The 14,143-nt window shown below is 36.5% G+C and overlaps 1 protein-coding gene across 2 annotated transcripts in view; it reads right to left on the bottom strand.

Moving 5' to 3' along the window:
* The window catches only part of IA-2 (tyrosine phosphatase IA-2), a 775,584-nt gene that overhangs the window by 122,215 nt on the left and 639,226 nt on the right, over nt 1-14,143 (bottom strand). For both annotated transcript variants that reach the window (XM_081741273.1, XM_081741272.1), the window contains exon 19: nt 6,041-6,241. In XM_081741273.1, coding sequence (XP_081597399.1) covers nt 6,041-6,241 — 201 coding nt within the window. The remainder of the gene's footprint in view (nt 1-6,040; nt 6,242-14,143) is intronic.

The raw sequence follows: 14,143 nt of genomic DNA on the forward strand, positions 1-14,143 counted from the left end.
AGTTTTTAAATCTGTAAAATTTTCCTATATCGTACTGGTAAGTAAAATAAGTGTATGAAGTGAAAAATTAATAATAATGATGCAATAATTTATAATTTGAATCATAAGTCAGGCAAAATTTTCACATTCTTTATATATTTTATTAACTTAAAGCGTTGAAAACATAATGTGCACCCTCGTGCACCACGTTCATATTTTGTAGAATGGTAGTCTGAATATTAATTAATGCTGTCGACAAAAACGTAGCTGCCAAAACGTGCCAATTACAAAGCTTGTTGATGTTAATTATTGTTCATTTAATGTTACAGTGACAAGCCGTTGCAGTTATCATAACCGAATCAAATACCAATAATTTGTGTCATTTAAGTAATAATACATTTCTAATAAATAAAAACGTAAGTAACAAGTAATTGTTCACCAAAATATGTGGAAAAAGTGAATGTTGTTAAAGATACACTGTGAAAATTACGAAGTATGTTGACATTCTTTTTATTCCGCCATTTTGGATCCGCCATTTTGTTGTTTTCAACTTTAGTTGCAGAATCGTAATCAGCGATTTCAATAACCCCTTTATCACCACTTTTGAGAACATTTCTACGACTTTTTCGACTTTTGCAAATTTTATTCCGCCATTTTGGATCCGCCATTTTGTTTTTTTCAACTTTAGTTGCAGAATCGTAATCAGCAACCTCAATAATCCCTTAATACTAAATTTCATTCAATTTGAATATAGTTATCATATTTTGGCCAGCTTTTTGTGTTTTCGGCCCACTGTGCGGTGTCTGTCCACCACAAAGTTCACTTGGCGGGAGCAGGGTTTGAAGCCGGGCCAGTGAAAATAGAATGTATAGTAGTTTTCAGTTTCTAGAAGATCACATGAATTTTCTTCTATGCCTTCGAGGCTAACCCTGTTGTAGCCCCTGTTTCACATCTACTGGTACATTAGTGAAAGTATTTCCTTATGTTTTTTTTTTTCGAAAAAAAAAAAGCCCACGAAATGAGATTTTTACCGACAGGTTGGCATCATTTAGCTTAGTCACGACATCCAAGTTTTTCTTTTTCTTTTTTTTCTAAGATTATCCTTTCCATTTTTCCTCAAGATTTCACGTCGCTGATTGCCTGTAAGGTCTTGCATATTTATGTGACGTCTTCTTAGAAATAAACAAATTTAATCAAGTACTGCAAAGCAGTTCAATAACACTTAAAGTGTCGGACAAAATTGAATTCATGGTTAACAAATTGGACTCCTGGAAGCCATGCATTGAAACATTGTAAAAACGTGAGATGGCCTGCACCACTTTCCAGTATCAAAAGAGAATATAGTAGCGTACATAAAGGGACTTAAGAGGCCTTATCACTGCGAAATTAAAATACCGCTAATTTTACAGTAATTCAGTGATATCTTCAAATAGATAAAAGATATTTGAAATATGGAACAAGAACGCCCTAGACAATATTATTTTGCATGAGGTACCGTTATCACGAGTCACCTAGTAGCTTTCCGTTTGCAGCCATTTACAAACGCGAAAATAAATACCGGGTTTCTAAATGGCTGGAAATCGAAAGTAGATAAGTGAGTGGTGATAACGGTATCTCATGTAAAATAATATTGTCTAAGGAGGTCTTGTTCCACTTTTTGATTATCTTTTATCTATTTGAAGATATCACAGAATTACTGTAAAATTAGCTCTATTTTAATTTCGCCGTGATGGGGCCTCTTAATTACGGAGTTTGCTTTACTAAATAATGCTTTATATGTAAGATTTGTATTTACTCTGTGTATCTCTGTGTCCGCCAGGGGGGCACAAGAATCTTAGAATCTGTACATCAATTTTGGTCATGATGTAGAGCAAGTTCGTCATTTAGGGGAGGGTGGGGCGGAAGGGGCATTTGACCGCCCTGAGTTTAAGATTTATATAGCTTTTATCAATAGAATAGTAGTAAGTCAGTGAAAAACGCGAAAATTTTACATATGTCAAGGGGTGTTGCCGCTCCGAAGCCAAATCTGAAATGACGTTACTGATGTAGAGGCCGAAAAGTTAGAAATCAGGGTCGTTGATAAGGCTGATCCATTCAGTTGATCCCAAGATATGGATAATAAAATATCTTAAAAATTGCTTGATAGATCACCACCTATTAGTTATTGGTTTCCGTTTATCTTCACTTTCTGCAACCTCTTTAAAAGCATAACTAACGGACACGTACTTGCATAATCGTCAGAATAATGGACGAAACTCTACTGCCAGCACAACTTTTTGCCAAAGCATCGAAGATGATCTTCACATTCATCGAAACAGTCTCTCCAGCTCAGAGAAAATTGTTTGTTCAGTCAGTATTTGTAAAAGACTGAACACTCAACGCTGTGCAAAATCATTTTAATTAGCATCTCCATCTTAGTTGAGTGGTCAATTACCTCGACTGAAAATCTTCTTGTCTGTTTCTGAATGCTTCTCGAGTCGTTCGAAAGAAATCATTCATCATACGTATTCCTTTTTGTCTTTCTTTCTTTTTCTTTTTTTTTAAAGTCTTTACCTGCTTGAACTATCGTTCCTTTTGTTCTAAAAGAAGTAAGAGATGAACAATTAATGAGCTTCTTTTAAAATTTGAATGGAGAGAGGCACATTCTCCTAGGGCATGTAACAAGAGTGGGTTAGGAACTCATTTGAGTTTCGCTCTTTTACGAAGCAATCGAAAAATGGCGTTCGATGAAGAAAGAAAGAAAGAAAGAAAGAAAAAAAAAACCTCTTCGTGAAGCGACCAGAGGTAATGGTTGCATTCAGTGCTAGTTCTCCAGAAGAGTCAACATCTGAACGCTACAAGTAAGGGAATTGGTACACTTTTACTGTTATAACTTGTAGACAAGAATTAGTACATATTTTACATTGTCTTCTCTTAGCTTCTAGCGAAATAAAATATTAATTTCTAACGATATGGCTTCCGATCTTTCCTTATGGTAACGTCATGACAACTGAGGCTCTCGCCTGCTACTTGGTAAGTGCTTTCTATTAACAGACTATTTACACACAAAATGATTAGTATAACTAACTAACTCTATGGTTTATGGAACCCGGAGGTTTAATACCGCGTTCACAAAAACTCTCCAATGGCTTCTATCCTTAGCCAACTGGATCCAGTTTCTACTTTGTATTCCTATTTCTGCGAGATCCATTTTAATATTGTCCTTCCATCTGCGTCTAGATTTTCCTAATGGTCATTTTCCGATTGGACTTCCAGTTAAAACTTGGAAGCCATTCTTACTTTCTTCCATCCTGGCTACATGACCTGCCCACCTGAACCTCCTAGATTTGATGATCCTAACAATGTTTGGTGAACCGTATAAATTATGTGGTTCGTCGTTATGAAGTTTCCGCCATTCCCCATTCCCTTTCCTCTTGGGTCCGAATATTCGTCTCAAGATCTTGTTCTCAAATAGTTTCAGTCTATGTTCTTCCCTCAGAGTAAGCGACCATGTTTCGCTACCATACAGAACAACAGGCATGATTATCGTTTTATATATTTTAAGCTTCAAATTCCTCAACAAAATTCCCGACGACAAGAGATTTTGAACTGAATAATAACACGAATTCCCTGCTTAATATAGTTATAATTAGTATAACAAGACTGTAATAATATCCGGATCTTAAAGGCAGAGGGGAGTAAGTCATTTTTTTTTCTGAAAATGAGTTATTGCCAGATTTGAAACACGTGTTCTGATATATCTTACTTATTCTTAGAAAGCTTGTAGTTGTATTATGAATACTTTATCAAATAGCAACAATAAAATTGGATATAAGTCTGAGCGCACTTAAAGGCAAAAAGAAGTAAGTTACTGTTTTCTGTCTCTCCTGAAAATTTAATAAAAGTGACTTACTCCCCTCTGCCTTTAAGGTCCGGATATTTATTTGAGCTTAACAATTTTTTTTTTTTTTTTTTGGTCCTTTAGGCTAAAGGAAGCGATGAGAAATGACTCATAATGAAATGAGAGTTTTTTTAAAAGAACGTTCTGAATAGGATTCGAAATGATGACCTTTAGGCTAAGGGATATGAATAATTAAAGCAAGTAAATAATGATGGAAAAATTAGTGGAATAAAAATGTGGAAGGAAACGAGAGTACCTCGAGAAAACCCACGGACACGATATTGTCCACCACGAATTTACTTGGGCGGGGATTGAATCAGGGACCCTCACACCAGAAGTAAACGCTCTACCACTGAAGCACCTCGAGTAAGATTCAAAGCCAGGACAGATGGATTTTTCGACCACTGTTTAATGCCTTAGAACCACTCGAGAACCCTAACCGGTTTTCCTTTGAAAGAAGACACATACGAGGTTTCATTAAAATTAGAGAAAATTTACGAAGTTACTGCAGAATATGGACAGACCCACAACTGAATCATTTCAATTAAAGAAGAAGAAATAGCTGTGTTGTAAACATAATTCTAGTCAATACAGTACTAACAAGTTTTAATCTGAAACAATTGAATATACTGTAAACATACTTCCATTGAAATACATATAGATCAGGGTTGCAAATAAGCAACAAAATTTTACTAGCTCAAGAAAAATGCTACTATAGCCCACATCGTGATTTTTATAGTCTTTACTGTTTGAAATAAATAATAGGGATATTAAAAACTCGTCCCGCACCGATGAACTACTCGCCTCGGGCAAGTGGTTATTTGCATCCCTGATATAAATATATTTCCACATCGTATGGCGTACATACATTTTCTTTTTATCGTCCCTTGTTGATATTTCTTTAAAAATTAAGGAGGGGGGGCACGGTGGCTCAGCGATAGAGCGCTTACCTCTCATGCATGGGATCTCTGCTTCGATCCTCGCCAAGTATGTTTGTGGTGGACAGCATCGTGTCCGTGGGTTTTCCCCCTTCCATTAACATTCATTTGTTTTAATCATCGTCTCTCTTAGCCTAAAGGGTATAATCTTCAGATGTTAAACTGAAAGACTTCATTTTCATTTTTTTTTAAATCAAGGATAGTATACATGTATACATGTCTTACGAAATTAACCGAACTCATCCGATCTGGATCAAACTTGGCATGACGGTACACCCTGACCTGTTATACAATGGAATTATTGTGACAAAGATTATTTTTTATTCTAGTAAAATAATTAAAACAGTTTTTAGTATAAGGCTCCACGAGTATGCCTTTTAAAGTAAAAGACACGAACAAGTAGTGTGATCTCCCTCGTGGCTAAGCGGTTTGGCATAAGCGCTTTTGGTGTGCGAGACTCAGGTTCGATTCCGGGAGGGAGCTCATGTGGTTCGGATTCCACGTTAAAACTGTAGGTCCACGTCTCATATAGCCTCGCTGCTGAAAGGGACGCTAAACTAAAATCCAATCCAATCAAAAACGAACAAGTAGTGGAAGAGAATAGAAAAAATGGTGCAATGAGTGTGTGTGTGTGGTGGGGGTGGAGAACCCGTGAATACGGTGATTGTCCACCACAAATTCATATGACTTGAGAGTGAATCGGGGATTCCTCGCACTAGAAGTAAGTGCCCAACCAGTCAGACACTGTGCATCAGTATTTCTTTCAGAAAAAAGTTCCGAGGGGGGGGGGGGCACTTAGTATTCGGAAGGGCATACGGTACTATTTTATTTGTTGTTTGTATTATTTTGGTCTCCTCCGCAGGTAGAACTCTCAAGAGCAGCGGGGTGCAGTAACAACGGCACCAATTTCTCTTAACTTTGTGGGGGGAACATTCATAAAAAAATACACACAACAATACATATAACAGTAAAAAATACATATTCATAAAAATACATGGGGCCCACATGAAATTTTGGGGGCCCCGGGCCCCTCGCCCCCCAGGATCGGCGCCCTTGTGCAATGACCCCCTGAAAACATGTCTGCAAGAAACATTGCTGTGCATTGTGATGTATTTCCGATTTAGGGCTTCTTTAGAAATTGTTTCACTTTTTCTTCTCTTGATATTAAAAAAGAAGCACAATACTTTAATGGCCACACAATTCACAAAATAGAAAAAAAAAAAGTATTTGTTATGGCTCTTACCTGATAATCCTTGCTTGCTTCGGTGTCCGGCTGAGAAAGGTTCTGAAGTTTCTCACGGGATCGAGCATGACGTTTGATGACGTAGAGGACGCCTGCAGCAATTAGCATGACACCCACAACTCCACATAGCAAGAAGGTGGCGATGTATAATTCACGGTCGGATGCTGACTGCCCCAAACTCAACACAGTTGGGTGTTTTGTCTGCAAACAAAAACATAAAATTAAAAAATCGTTAACATCCCACGACAAAAGTGATTAAACATAATGAGTAATATGAGATACAGATTAACAGATCTGGCAACTACGTCAGATAGTGAATGAAGTCATATCTTAGAAACACTACGGGTCCCAATTATTAAATTTATGTTTATGTATCTAACGTCACTTTCATTAAAAATAAAGATGCTTCTTCATAGAACACCGAACAAAATTAACTGTTATATACTAGCTAAAGATGGTGTTGTCCAGCAGAGATGGCATGGATCAATAAAGTTTGACCCATGACCCACGACCTACCAGAAACCTTGACCCACTCTGACCCACTAAAACCCTTCGCCATCAACTCTAACCCATGACCCACGCCCTCCTTTTCACTGAGTAAAGAGTTTACACTTGTAATAAAACAAGGCTGTGAAATTATCACTAATAGGAGTTTGAATTTCTACAGTCAATTGCTCAAGCACCGCTTTGTTACAATACTGATGGATCTGATCTTTATGATATAAAATTGTAAAGTTTCTGTCATGGGCCATATTACGATGAATTTCGATTTATTTATCATATAGAACTATCTCCTTGTTGAATTGCAGATACTTTTCAGTGGAAAATAGGATGAAATTTGAAAGTCTCAAATCAAGGTACAGTAAACCAACGTAAAGGAAAAAAAAAAGTGTAAAATTCGACTGTATCTCGAAAGCCAAGTAGTAAGTCCTATTGCTATTATTAGAATTCTGATAAAAAGTTTTCACAATTAGCAAACGTTGAGCTATAGCAATGTGTTCCATAGCCAGGGGAGGATCTACCCCGGGGACGGGGTGTCTATGCCCCCCAGTTCTTTACGTGACATGGATAATTGAAGATATTATTTATATTTTTTGATAGTTTATAGTAAACTCATGATATACCTATCATAGCCTGGGCTCTGGATGTCCCCCCAGTTTTTACCTTCTAAATCCGCCATTGTCCATGGTTAGATACAGACTAAAGAAATACGAGAAATTCAGACTAAGGCGACAATCGGAATATTTATGGGTAAAGCAACAATACAAAACAATGTCGGCAACCGAGAGACAAAAATTTGCCAGACAATCCAAAAACCAGCGCGCTTTTTGAATAAACCTATATTCTATTACCCCTGGTAATACATTAGCCATAGTTATATTTAATGTATATAAGTATTTTCTTGACTCTGTTCACATATTAGCGATATTTAATCTTCAAAAATGTATAATTATCATTCAAATGTTGCGCAACGATACAAAATATTTCATGTATTTACAAGGTGACCAGACATCCTATTTTAGCCGGGACAGTCCCTTTTTTTTTTCAGCCGTTGTCCCATTTTTTCTGATCCTCAAACGGGACGCCTAAATGTCCCGTTTTTAAGCAAAAATGACCCAGTTGTCCCGTAATTACTATTCAAAATGGTATAAATGGTCAATGCAAATTCTATACTCTTCCGTACCAACACTCATTGGGAAGGTTCAGTCGTGTCTCGAACTTCTGAATGTTCAAGTGGAAATTGAGTGGGAGTTCTGAGTGTTCAAGTAGTTAATTACTTGTGTACTATGTAAAATGAAAACACTGCTGAGTCCCAAAATGGAATCTTGAAGTCAGATATTTACCCCCACCCACCCTCCGTCGCCGATTCGTATGTGTCCCGTTTTTGCATGTAAAAATTATGGTCACCTTGTGTATTTAGTAAGAATTCTTTAAAAAAATCAGGACATTGATTCAAGGCTACCCTGATTAACGGAACTGTGTTTGGAAATAGAAAGCATAACTCCTACGATCAGTGGCGAATACAGAATTTCAAGAAGGAGGGGTTTCAAGCTCTTAGGTTCATATTGTTTCAGAATTTTTGTATACATTATCTCTTAATTTGGTAAATATTTTCTTTTAAAAATAATATATTGTAAAAGAGGCATTTAAAAAACCCGAAACGCAATCTTTGTGTACGCCATTGCATACAACATATCGAAGTTGCATTCGTGTTTCAAAACCTTTGTTGTTTTCTGTAAGGGGAAAAATAGGAAACTACTAGTAGAATACCCGTTTCTCGCACGGGGAAAATACGTTTTACTTTGGACATGGAGGGGTGAATTTATATTTAAACGGCATTGAAAGTGTTATTTGTATCTCAGCGACCCCCAAAAGGATTCGACACTAATAACGGTCATTTTCGGTCATTTTAAAATACCTCCTCCTCCCACTCAACTAAGTTGTAACGTCAAAGTAAAATGATAAAACAGTTCCTCTAAATTGCACCATCAGAGTGAAATGATGAAAACTATCCATCCGAGGCTCGAACCTCATCTATGTTGAAAATGTGATCGAGATCGGTCGGGTAGTTCAAGAGTTAAGTCACAAACAGAGTCACTTTAATTAGAGGTAAAGTGCAGTCATGTAGCAAAATTTTGCAGTTGTTCGTACGAAAGTCTTGAAGCAGAAAAGTAAGAATTCCCAGCCATTCATTATTATTATTATTATTATTATTATTATTATTATTATTATTATTATTATTATTATTATTATTATTATTATTATTATTTTGCTTTGTTTTAAGTACGAGTCCACTAATGTCAGAAACAGCTTATTCCTCTATTATATGATACAAACGAACAAAATGTCCTTCAAAATTGTCTTAAAAAGGAAAACATTTTACGTACTTCTTCTCTCTATATATTTTTGAACCAGACCAGTCAATGGAAGAAACTACGTGTAATTTTGTAGTTAATGTTCGACGTCATCCGGCGAAGCTAAGCATTATGCAACTAGAGGCAATATTCGGAAAAGATGGCGTGGGGGAGGAAGAGACAGAAAAGTTCATAGAAAACATTCCCTAAACTTTTAACAAAAGCAGCCATACAATAAAATAAAAATGTTTCATTGTTTGTTTTTTAAATTATTTTTTCCGCTGACATCTAAAGTGGGTTAAACCTTGTCTATATATTTTTAATAGACGAAAATAGAGAAATAGAATAGAACTAAAATAGAATAAAAATTAAATCCTAAACTTGTATCAGTGCTAGAGTTAATATTTTTATTGCAGAGTAGCATTATAGGATTTCCAGAGACAAATTCCTCATAATTGGAAAGAATATATATATATATATATATATATATATATATATATATATATATATATATATATATATATATATATATATATATTACACCGATAAAATGATAACAGTTCGTAAATTATTATTATTATTATTATTATTATTATTATTATTATTATTATCTATATGATGTACAGTAGCAATGCCATATATATTTTCCCGTAAGACAAAAAATGAAGCAGCTGTGTCACGTGTACACCACATGAAGAAGTTTGACTTCTATGAGATGATATATTCTCAATTAATATTGAATACGAAACTGGTACTAGATTTCTGTAACGTCTGTTTTTAGCAGATTGTACTGGAGATTAAATATAGTCTTGGAGCAGTTAATTGATTACAGAAAACAACTTCTCGCTATCTATTACTGTTTTTATTCTATAGCAACGGACGTCAAAACCGGAAATGATTGATTTCTGCCGCTTCCGGTTTGTATAGAGGATTAAAACAAAAGATAATACCTATTGTTAGAACGATAAATTGATTTCACGAAAATATAGCTTCTCACTATTCTAATTGCTATTACTCTATGTGTATCGATTTTGAAACCGGAAGTTGTAGTCTATTTCTATCACTTCCGGTGTAAATAGAGAGTTGAGAGTGGAGATGAAATGTATTTTGGGTCACTTAATCAAATGTAATAAACTGTTTTTTTGCTGCATATTGATGTTTTTTATGTATGACGATCGACCTCAAAACCGGAATGGTTGATTTCTACCTCTTCCGGTATTTAATATCACTCCCATCAAAGAACTCGATTCTTAACTTTTGACCTACATCCTGGCCAAAATTGATGAGCCATCAACTATTTCTTGAGATTATTTTGTCTCCTGGATGGATACACACATGGACAGACTTGATAAATATATAAAGAATTTTAGACGGAGACACGGACAGACAAAGTATATATATAAATGAGTTTAGAAAGACACACACACAGACAGGGCAAGGTAAATATATAATGGAGTTTGGACGGACACATGTACAAAGTAAGGTAAATTTATAAAGGAGTTTGGACACATACATGAACAGACAGGGCAAATTGTATAAAGGAGTTTGGATGGAGCACGGACAGACAGGGTAAATCGTATAAAGGAGTTTGGATGGAGCACGGACAGACAAGGTAAATCGTATAAAGGAGGTTGGATGGACCACGTACAGACAGGGTAACGTAAATATATAAAGGAGTTTGGATGGACCACGGACAGACAGTGTAAATTGTATAAAAGAGTTTGGATAGACCACGGACAGACAGTGTAAATAGTATAAAGAAGTTTGGATAGACCACGGACAGACAGGATAAATTGTATAAAGGAGTTTGGACGGACACATGAAGAGACAGACTAAATATGTAAAGGAGTTTGGACGAACACATGAACAAACAGGGTAAGGTAAATATATAAAGGAGTTTGGACAGACACATGAATAGAGTAAGGTAAATATATAAAGGAGTTTTGATGGATACATGGACAGAAAGGGTAAATTTATAAAGGAGTTTAAACGGATACATGGACGGACACGAAGACTTACTACTTTGGATCTCAAGCCAGAAGACCTACTAATTTTAGTTTGAAACAGGAAGATTACTAATTTTGGTTTCAAACCGAAATATGTACTACTTGGGCTCTCAAACCAGAAGAATTACTTATTTTCAAGCATGTGCATAGGAATTTATTTCGGTGGGGTTCAAATACAGTATGAGGATAAATTACCCTGAAAATTAGATTAAATTTATAGAATAGTCGGATTTCAGCGGGTCCGAACCTGCGGGACCCACCCCCTGCGTATGTCTCTGCTCATTTTAGTTTCAAACCGGAAGATCTACTTAGTTTGGTTTTAAACTGGAAAATTTATTAATTCTGGTTTCAGACTAGAAGATCAACTAGTTCTGGTTCCAAAGCACATAAAACTAATTCTGGTTTCAAACCAGAAAATCAACTAATTCTGATTTCAAACCTGATTAACTAATTTTGGTTTTAAACCAGAAGATCAACTAATTCTGATTTCAAACCAGAAGATTAACTAACTCTGGTTTTAAACCAGAAGATTAACTAACTCTGGTTTTAAACCAGATCAACTAATTCAGGTTTTAAACCAGATTAACTAATTCTGATTTCAAACCACAAGATCAACTAATTCTGGTTTCAAACCACAAGATCAACTAATTCTGGTTTCAAATCACAAGATCAACTAATTCTGGTTCCAAACCGGAAGATGTACTACTTCGGGTATCAAACTAGAAGACTTACTAATTTTAGTTTCAAATCAGAAGTTCTGGTTTCAAACAATATGATTTACTAATTCTGGTTTCAAATCGGAACATCAACCAACTTTAATTTCAAACCGGAAGACCTACTAATTTTAATCTCAAACAGTAAGATTTACCATTTGCGGGTTGAGTATGTTGAGTATAGGGATAAATGAGAAGATGAAATCTAGTTTTGGGATGCTGAATTTATTTTTCAACTGAGGCAAGACCAACAATTTTGGTTGAGGAAGTAAACCGCAAGATCACAACATGTCAGTAACCTCGTATAAACTGGAAAGAATATCGGACATTTTAAAGTAGTTGCCCACCAAGAGTTAAAGGCACTGAGATCTTGATAATCCTCCTAAAACTGTCACCAAAAACAAGAAATGAAGTCTGCTAAAGAAAGAGACAGAACGAATTTTGCTCTGTCGTCTAATCTCGAAGTTGATTTCGGCTTTATCCACCTTTTCCGTTCGTTGACAATGACACTCCACCCACTTCCCCTCAGCCCGTGCAATGGATCAGACACAGGCAAAATAATAATAAAGATGTCAGAGGAAGAAGAGGAAGACGGAAGAGGAAACAAAGAGAGAAAAAAAAGAAAGAATCGGAAGAGTTTCGGAGGAAACTAAGTGCTCAGTGCAGGTATTCCTGACAAAACAATTTCCGTCGCCATAGTGATGAGTTTTTCAAGAGGTTTCCTGAGAGCTTTTTTTATGCACAGTTCTTTCCTTCATCTCGAGATGGACATACGGATCGATCACAACAAGAGCGGTCTTTCCTAGATTCACACACAAAAAGAAGCTTTTCAATTGATATGTCCGTCCTGGTTGTAGTTTTTTCAAGAAGTTCCTTAATATGTACTTCACCCGGCCAGATATCCCAGAATACAACCTTCATAAAACCCTTTCTAGTCCCCTTATAGAAAGATATGCATTCAACTCTATTCGGATTACCATATAATGATTCACTTCTAGGTCCTACTTCATCTGAGAGAACGATATATGTGACATCATGATGTACTCATGACGAAGTTGTTTGCTATATTGCGTTCGAATTTAAACTTTGTACCATTTGTGGATTTATTCGAAACTCTTCTTTGATCACTGATTATCGAATTTAATCACCTATATGTTATTAGCAAATACTTCGACAATCACCATGAGTGATCATTATTTTGGACTCTTTTACCTCCTGAATATCCTCTCTGCTTGCAAGTGAATACCATTTGTACTCCGTGATCAGAAACATAATACCTGTATATCCATATCCTATACAGGGTTATCCACAAGACAAAGGCAGAGGATATCTCAATTCGAAAAGGAGTCTTGACCAGAGATGGTTATTTTTCCAAACCTCCCTCACCCTCAATTGACGGCCCTCACCCTCACCCTCCATCACACTCACCCTCCATTGACGCCCTCCCCTCACACTCCCTCACACTCACCCTCAATTACTTTATCGCCCTCACCCTCCAACACCCTCAACTACTAAAATGAGGGTGAGGGCGGCCCTCATGAGGGCAAAATGAAGGAGGATGACCATTTCTGGTCTTGACAGTGACTCTCGGAAATGAAATCCAATACTTCAGCTTAACGTCCCACGTTTATCCCCTTTTAGCCTAAGGGAGACGATGATTAAAGCAAGTGAATGATGATGGTAGAATTGGTGGAATGATAAAGTGGGAGTATCCCGATAAAACCGACTGACAAGATGTTGTCTACTACAAACTTACTTGAACAAGGATCGAACGAGGGACCTCACGCACCATAGGTAAGAGCTCTTCCAACGAGCCACCGTGCTCCCTAGTGATGTCTCGGCTCGGAAGGTGTATTTGTTTGTATTAGAAGACCGATCTTATCTGGTATTACGTCACGAGAATACTGTCCCGTCTCCTTTCGTCGGCAACTTATTTTTATAGAAAAGTGTGCAATCCGGAAAAAATATGAATATCAGGTTTCATAACATCTCAAGGGTATACTTAATTATCCATATTTTAAAATCATATTCTAGAATATTAACTATTCGTTGATCCTTTTTACTTCTAAACGGAAATAAAGGTACACCCTTTGCCAGTGGCGGATCCAGGGGAGGGCGATCAGGGCGTTCGCCTCCCCCAGAAGAGGACACTTTTCTTTTATTTTATATATAAATAAAACACATTCCAGAGTTTGGAGCTTTTAAAAGTAGCTTTAAGTAGCAGTATTACATCCAACCGCCCCCCCAGAAGTCTGTCCTGGATCCGCCCCTGCCCTTTGCCATTGAAACACTTGATTGGTTAATGATTCTAGAGGGAGGAGCAAATGATACAAAATTTTTGATTGGACTATTTAGAGAAAACGTGGCAGAAGCTTGACAGTAAATGTAGTTGATTGCGTAATTACGTAATTTCTATGTTGTTACCGTCTCTTACAGTTTCAGATGGCTGTTTTGTAGTAACACTATACACTTCCAGTTACGAACTAATTACTTCAAATAGGCGTACACGCGTCATTAAGTTAACAGCAA

The sequence above is a fragment of the Thermobia domestica genome, chromosome 15 (assembly GCF_964235325.1).
Source record: "Thermobia domestica chromosome 15, izTheDome1.hap1.1, whole genome shotgun sequence".
NCBI classification, from domain to species: Eukaryota; Metazoa; Arthropoda; class Insecta; order Zygentoma; family Lepismatidae; genus Thermobia; species Thermobia domestica.